Consider the following 8,528-nt stretch of genomic DNA (forward strand, 5'->3'; position numbering starts at 1 on the left):
AGATGATGTCACGTGAGTCAGGTCACGTTATTCCTATCAGTAATATTTCATTTCGATGATGCTATTTATTTTGTTTCAACAGGACAGAAAAATAAATGCTACAGGCTTGAATTTCCCCAATTTTAGAGCTTGTCCCAGTTTACCTGAATTCACACTGTATCAAATCGCGTTTTTTTTTTGGTTATTGATTAACACGCACACGTCACATATAGCGGAAATCTGGGTGGGATGAAAACGCTGGATTCGACCAATTATAACCTTGCTGACGTCATGTCCAGATCGACAGCGAGATCTTACAATTAGGAAATAAGAAGATTGATAGGCAGAATGTTGTAGCCAATCAGACGCTATTATTTGTACGTCGCTGTCCAATTGTAGCAGGGTTTTTCTCTGCGGAGGGTGGAGACTGGATCGTGGCGGCTTGTGGGCGGTCCAGACAGTTTTGTTTCTGAGTTTAGTTGGTAATGTGGCAGTGTGGAGCGAAGGAGGGGTGAAGTGGTGCTTCATGTAGATGTACACACACATATATGCATGCATGTACTGTATACATCCATAACACAGTTTCCCAGTGAAAGAGGACATATTCACAGCTGACACGTTCATCTGGGAGTAAACAGGATCATGGATCTATAACGATGTCGGAATTAATCTCCAGAGAAGATTTTTCCCTTTGAGATATTTATTTAATTTATTTTTCTATATATTTTTTTCTACTTGATATTTTGTATCTACGTTTCGGCGCTGGTGCCGGTGTTCAGGGACAGTGAGGATGGATCAGGCGAATATCTTGAGGAAGTTCATTCAGGGGGTTCACGCCATGCGATCAGGGGAACAGAGAGGAGAAGATAACTTCGGCTCCGACTTCATGGTGAGAAACAAGGCAGCAGATTCCTGCTTCTGCGCCGCTGCTACAACACACAGCTTCAACTTGCGACTTAGTAACACTCATATGGCCTCGGCGCTACTTTTGTATCCTGCATGACATTTTGTATCCTCTAAGAGCGCTTTGATCCCCTGCTTACACACACACACACACACACACACACACACACACACACACACACACACACACACAACCTCCCCCTAACTCCAGATACCAGGCTTCTCCTGAGGCCTACCTCTCTCCTCCCTTAAGCACACACACCATTTTAAATCACTGTTCATCAAACACAAACTCTCTCATGTCTGTTTCTCCTCAGGACTTTTTATTCCCAGCTTCAGAGCTCCTTTTCATTGTGAAACACTGAGACATGCCGTTTGCTCCATTGCTAAAACTAACGTTACCTTACTGTCTTGCTTGTGGTCTCTCTTTCTCGACAACAAAGATGCTAATATATAAAGACGAGCCCCACAAAGCTTCCCAGTGTTTATTTCATGTTGTTTGGGTCGAACTTAAAGAGGGCTTTTTAAAAGTAGGGCAGATATCCGGCGGTGGCAGCGTGCTGAGGGCGCGTCAGCTCAGTAAACAGTGTGTGTGTGTGTGTGTGTGTGTGTGTGTGTGTGTGTGTGTGTGTGTGTGTGTGTGTGTGTAAAGCAGAATCACACACTGCGGTAAGTTTAACTTATTTATCTGAATAGCAGATGTGGATCATTCTCCCAATACTGTACACTGTTTTATAATCTATCCGGAAAGTGAGACACTGCAGTTCTTTATAAATAAAAAACCAAAATTATATTATTTGCTTGCTGCTGTGGTGCCATTACTTTATGTCGGCGGAGTTTTTAATGGTGACTGGTGTCGTTACACTAATTACAGTTACAGCAATTAATTAATTCCCATTAAAGGTCTGTTTTCCAAGATGGCGTCACCGGCGTCACCCCACGACCAAGAAACAACTATGTTTTCATTAACAATATTTGACAGGATTTAATAGGTGTAGAAACAATGATTCATTTAAATGATCCAATAAAATTTTTTTTTTACAGGATTTAATATGTGTAAAAATGATTCATTTAAATGGTTTAATACAAATATTTTACAGGATATAATAGGTGTAAAAATGATTCATTTAAATGGTTTAATACAAATATTTTACAGGATTTAATAGGTGTAAAATTATTCATTTAAATGGTTTAATACAAATATTTTACAGGATTTAATAGGTGTAAAAACAATGATTAATTTAAATTATTCAATAAAAATATCAAGTAATTAATAATTTATAGTTCTTGTTCTGCTTGAAATAGACACTCAGACCTTTATGACATGTAGATGAATGAGTGGTTTAAAATGTCTGTAAAAGTCCCTGAAGACAGATTGCTGGCTTGCAGGACACAACCTTGATCCAGTACTGGGGGAAAATGTGAAAACCAAAATGTACATTAAAAAGTGGCTGATTGCTGCTGAGTGGATGTTGGATGCTGGAGAGATGAGTATTATTATATTCGTCTATCTCAGTAGGTTTAATGTAATCAGTCTGTGGTTTTGGATATTTAAGGGCAAACAGTATGTGCCAAGTTCTAGGAATGCTGTACTGTTAATTTAACTGAAAGCCTTGTAAAAAGGTTAAATGCTGAATTCAAAATTGTGGCTTCTCTACTAGAAGGGGTTCAAGATCCTTTTAGGATGATAGTAACCTTGACCCAATTGCGGTTGTTTAGCCTTGAACTAAATGACAGAGAGAATATCACGTGAATTCTTACGTTATTTTTCATGTCATCTAGTGTACAGTCTAGAAGCTAATTTTTAACATACCTTTGTTCGCTTTTGCTCGATACGGCAGGCGTGCTTCTCATTTGTGAATTAATAACAGTCATCATGTAGCAGGTTGCCATGTGTCAGCAAAATCCAGCACAGGAAAGTGAGATGTTTTTTCTTTTTCCCTAAGTTATTATGTGATGGGTCTTGAGGTCATTGTGGTTCACATGCCTGTCTGACACATGTGCATTATCCAGTCCAGAATTCTTTCTCTCTTATACTTAGCCTTATACATTACAGTAGAAATATTACTGTAGGTCACTCTCACACACACACACACACACACACAGACACTGTCTGCACTTTGATGGATTTAATTTTGATTCTTTGCTGTAAAAAAAACTTGGTTGCTGCAGAGTATTTGTAAACGTGTTCAATCTTTTTTTTTTGCTCTTCCGTTTGAGCATGAGGCAGCAAGTTTCTCTATTAACCTTTATGAAAAGCCTGTTTTTGATTGATAGAGACCAGAAAGTAAGAAAATGAATAGAATAAAAAAGAGAAGGAGATTGAGAACAGCCTTTCTCTGCTGATATGGAAAATTTTTTAAATAAATCACAAGTCTATGCTTCTTGAGACCATAAGATCTGTCTGTCTTGTTTAAGAATGATATCTGGCAACATCGGTGGTGCATAACTCTAAGGTGTGAATTGTTGAAGCCTCTCTGGTTGTTTGTTGCGTGGAATCGCTTTCGATCAGTCTGAGAACACTGTGTCTGTCTGACTGTGGGGCTTATTGCAGCCCCTGCATCAGGTTGTGCTTCAGGTTTCATTCCCACATGCACATCCAGGTGTTTTACACCACAGCTTTAGATATCATGGAGTTTACAGTATCACAGTTGCACAAATGGTGTAGTCTTGGTGTGAACACCACACCCAGAAGTCTAGCCTTTTTCCCGTGTTTCATTTGTTTCTGATCAGAGAGACTGTTTTGAAGATGATGATGATGATTGAATGTAGAATGTGTGGAATGTGTCACGCAAGAATGTGCACATCAAATGCCAATTTGCCCCAACACTAAGCCTACATGCTGGATCCAGTTTGTATCATTATACCTAAAAAAAAAAAAAGAAGAGGGAATTTTTTTACTAAGGCAACCAATACACTTTGGACGAGATTCAGATAGTCATGAAATACTCGGCACAAATATACATCAAATTTCTATTTAGGTAAACGAATGATTTTTAAAAAGATGCTCTGTATGCGATGTGTATGGGATGATGATGATGATGATGATGATCTCAAAAATGGCTGATAGAAACTCCAGAGGAACTTACCGTACTTGGGCTGTTGCTTGTGACATGTTCCCTATTGAACCATAATTACCCACTGTGTCTGACTCCACATGTAGACCTGATTTTTCTTTTCACATCACAATAATTCCATTTCCTCAGTGTAATTTATTTATTTATTTTTACATTTTTTACTGTAATCATTTTATTTTGGATCATTTAGTCTTCAGCTCAATCAGTCGTCAGCCTCCGTTCCTGGCTCTACAACTCCACACTCTACTTGTGGCTTCACAATAACTTGCTTCTCAGCTTACATGGAATTCAAAGGTCTTTAAATGTTTTGAAATATATCAAAAGTCATTGGTTATCTTCATGCGATTGGTGACAGCATCTGTTGCAGATTTTCAGGTTCTTGTTTAAAAGAGCCATGTCATGAGAATGGGGATGTGGCTGGAAGTCTGTTTGCTTCCTCTCTGTTTTTATAAAGAAGCTAACATGTTAAAACAAAAACACGTTGCTGAAATTCTGATCTGTTGTAACTTCCTGCTGGCTTAAGTGGAACACACGAAAGCATACTAATGACCTTCCTCAGTGGTTGTGTAAATGGAAGATAGATAGTTTGTAATGATATTCAGCTGCAAAAACTCTTGTGTCTCGTTCCAGATCGATCTGAACGGAAGTCTGCTAGCCGAGCGTTTTCATCTGTCGTTTACAGAACAGCATGTGGCTCCATTTAGTTTAACATGTTAGCTTGAGTGATTATTCAGGACCTGCTCGCTCTATAGCACCGCCCCTTTTCCACCCCGTAAATCAGCAGCGTCTTCCTGGGGCAGTACATAGGAGTGGGGCTAATATTACACACATGGCATGTCATCACTTTCAATGTACAAAAACAGACATGTTTAAAGTACAGAATAATCATATCAATTAGCTGCTATTCTAAATTTTTCTGATTGAGACCTCAGAAAAGTGCTTCATATCACAGAATCACTGAAGGACTATCATCAATATCCTAATAAATTGCGTTATCAAGTGACCTTTGAAGGATCTTGCAATTTCTTTTTATTAAATTAGGTTAAACACCGATTTGGGCGGAGACAGGTTGTGTGACATCATAATATGCTTTCAACCACATCCTACTTTGAGTCACGGAACACGACTCTCCCGCGCGGCCGGGTGCTGGTCTCCCGCGCGGCCGGGTGCTGGTCTCCCGCGCGGCCGGGTGCTGGTCTCCCGCGCGGCCGGGTGCTGGTCTCCCGCGCGGCCGGGTGCTGGTCTCCCGCGCGGCCGGGTGCTGGTCTCCCGCGCGGCCGGGTGCTGGTCTCCCGCGCGGCCGGGTGCTGGTGCTGGCCTAAAGCAGGTCAGTTTAAAGAGCTTGAGTTCAGAGATTAGAGGGAAGTGAATGTGTAAATGAAATGCTGAGCTTGGATAAACATAACATGTTTATAATCATAACCTTTGGATAAATTGTAATATTTTTCTGCAGTGATCTTAAAGGGGTTCAGAGCAGTCTGTTAACTGTAGGTTTGTATTAACTCCAGGATATTAAATCATTTCTGTATTTTTTTTATACATGTAATTTTTGGAGTTTTCTGCTGCTTATCATGTCATTTTCCAAATCAATACAATGTGTGTATTAATGACTCCCATGTAAGTGGGACGATGTAGGACCCACATTTTGTATTCTTGGTTGTAAGATGTTCCCTAAACAATCCTTTTATTAATATTAGAGTTGATGACAGATTTTTTTGTATGTAGTCATTTTTTGCCTTTAAAAATACATTAAATTGCGTAATCAACCAAAATCTCCTACATACACTATTCATTTATGTATTGGGTATTTTACATTTATTAGAAGAGTCAGTATATGATGTGACCTCTGGCTTATCTGTAATGACTTTCATAATACCTTAAAGAATGTCTTCCAACGTGGTTTGAGTTGTGTCTCGCCTGATCATTTTACTCTTTTGTACTGAAAACCATTCAGCAACACAGCTAGAAAGTTTTGCTTCATTCTGGCCTTTTTCAGTGGCTTGTACTATCTCAGTTCTGTGTGTGTATATGTATGCATGTGTGTTTGTGTTTCTAGTAGAGCTGCGTGATCAACTATTATAAATCAATCCATATTTGTGGAAATCGAATTTTGTCTCAAAAAATCAGGGATTCAATTTATAGGTCATATCACCCAGCTGTAGGGGTGTGTGTGTGTGGGGGGGTCTGTGTGTCTATGTATGTGTGTATGTTTATTTGTGTGTGTATTTTTATATTTGTGTGTGTTTTTACATAGGTGTGTGTGTGTGTGTGTGTGTGTGTGTGTGTGTGTGTGTAGTAAACAGTTTGTAGTGAAAGTTCTTGGTCAGCAGTGGGAAACTGAAGTGAAACCTCAAGTTCGCTGCTTGTGCAAAGCTGAAAATAACTTTTTTCCCAAATGTTCTCTTTATTATAGGCAACTTTTTTTTTCATTTAGCAAAAAAAAAATAAAAATAATGCATTAAAAATTAAATATAAAAAATATATATATTTAAGCAAAAAACACCCGTCCCAGAAGATTGCATCATGGCGTATTATATCATGATGTGGATGCTATATCCTCAACCAGCCTGCTATACATTTTCAGTGGAAGTGGAGTGAAATTTTTCTCTCTTTCACTTTCCAGGCCTTTACTTCTGAGTGTGATGTGTGCAGGAGAGAAACGTCTTTCAGAAGCTTGTAGCTTACGGAACTATCACAGAAAATGTGAAAGGGGTTTTCCAGGCAGCCGCAGACACACACATGATGTGGGTGATTAGTCTCAAGTCATGTGAGTGAAGAACTGTGCTGTGAGGTTGCACAAGACTCTGAGCTGGGTTTAGTTCAGTCACAAAAGTTTGTGTACAAACCTGTCTGCTGTTGAACTGCGTCCCAAATAACACCAATAACACAAACCAGAGGACATTAAGTGGTTATCATAAGACAGGAGACTTAAGGCAGTGTGCAGGTCCATCAGGTTATGTCAGTCTGATGAGATAAGATGGATGTGCGTGATTTGAGATCAGATTTGCAATAAAACAAACAGAAAATGACCTGCCATGTTGCTAGGGCTCTTTAGACCTGTAAGTACCATGTAGGTACCCTTGTAGTACCCTATAGGTACCCTGTAGTTACCCTGCCTCATCACAATCCATCCCGAGCCAATCCAAAGTGCTTAACATGACCTGATGACCACCTAGTGTTTCCAAAGACACTGTCCACTGCTAAAGCCATTTGTGAGTGGTGTTTGTTCCACTTATAAACGAGTCATTTCCTAAATAAAGCAGGATGAGGGGAAATGAATCAGTAGCCCAGGCGTCCAGGACAAGCCGGTTTGGATGGCGTGCTGGGGCTGGCTGAGCTGTGAACTAGTTTTCGCTAAAGATTTTTACCAGCCAGATTTATTTGCTTCTTCATTTAAATTAGGAATACAGAACATTAGTCTCGACATGCTTTTTGTACAGACACAAAGTGTTTTAAACTGAATTTAGGGGATTGTATTCTTGTTAATTTTCTTGTATTATTCTGCTGGAATGTACCCTTTTTTTCCACCTAGTCTCTGAGCAAAACATGAAACTGGGGAACACAGTGGAGCTTTTACCTGCTGGTACAGCTAGTGGGTTTATGATTTGATCATTCCAGCAGAAAAGAAAGTTAGTCCTGTTTCAGCACCGTAGTTTAATCAGTAAAGACTTCAGAATAAACTCCGGAAAATCCTGATAAAGCGCCGCATGATGAAGTCGCATTGTTGTCACGACATACAGGAACAATGTGATGCTAATGCTCTAGTAACTCAGTGTGGAGAGAGAGAGAGAGAGAGAGAGAGAGAGAGAGGGAGGGAGAGGGAGAAAGAGAGAGAATGAGCAAGACAGTAACATGAGTTGTATCTTCACCTGCATGAGAGAATTATTATTGCCGAGTCTGCACACGGAACGAATATCACAGTTTTGTAGTAGGATAAAAAAAACTTTTGCAAGTAGCTGATACTCTCCTCTTTCCTAGCTTGTGATTTAGGTTTAAAATCATCAACATTAACCATTTAATCGTCTCGAGCCAACTGACTAAAAAATGCCGGGAAAACGAGTGTTCCCACCCTTTCCTGTTTCAGGAGACCAGTCCACTCAGCTGGAGGGGGGATTTTGACAAATATTTGAATCTTTTAATCATTTGATCAAAAGAATCGTCTTTTAATAGTAATACATATAGTAAAGTAATCTTGGATATATATTTATGCGTTACTAGAACTGAAAACGTTCTCCATTTTCCTTAACGGAAGTCGAGTCTGCTCCCTGAACACACGTGAAATGGGAGGAAGGGGTGAAGCTTCCAGCTGCTCTCATTTAATCACACGTGAGTGAGAATCATTCCAGGTTCACGAGTCAATTGTCTTCTATTCTATTCTATTTTTACTGGAGAGGAAGAGAATGGTCTCGTGCTGAAGTTTCCAGTGAAAGCTTCACAAAGGTCACTGGGGTAAATCAGGGTATAATTAGGGTAAATGCCACCGAGAACTATGGCAGTTTAACATCATGTAGGGACAATTAAATCAGTTTGAACTGCAAGCGGTGACTCCGAGGTACGAGAGTACATCAC

General features: G+C 39.7%; 1 protein-coding gene across 4 annotated transcripts in view; it reads left to right on the plus strand.

Moving 5' to 3' along the window:
- Positions 1-422: 422 nt before the first annotated feature.
- ptpn12 (protein tyrosine phosphatase non-receptor type 12) overlaps positions 423-8,528 on the plus strand; it is a 56,015-nt gene continuing 47,909 nt past the window's right edge. For all 4 annotated transcript variants that reach the window (XR_003443226.2, XM_027163798.2, XM_027163799.2 and 1 more), the window contains exon 1: positions 423-868. Coding sequence is in view for 3 of the 4 variants with exons in the window: in XM_027163798.2 (XP_027019599.2) it covers positions 770-868 (99 nt within the window). In the remaining variant the exon portion in view is untranslated. The remainder of the gene's footprint in view (positions 869-8,528) is intronic.

The sequence above is a fragment of the Tachysurus fulvidraco genome, chromosome 10 (genome assembly GCF_022655615.1).
Source record: "Tachysurus fulvidraco isolate hzauxx_2018 chromosome 10, HZAU_PFXX_2.0, whole genome shotgun sequence".
NCBI lineage: Eukaryota > Metazoa > Chordata > Actinopteri > Siluriformes > Bagridae > Tachysurus > Tachysurus fulvidraco.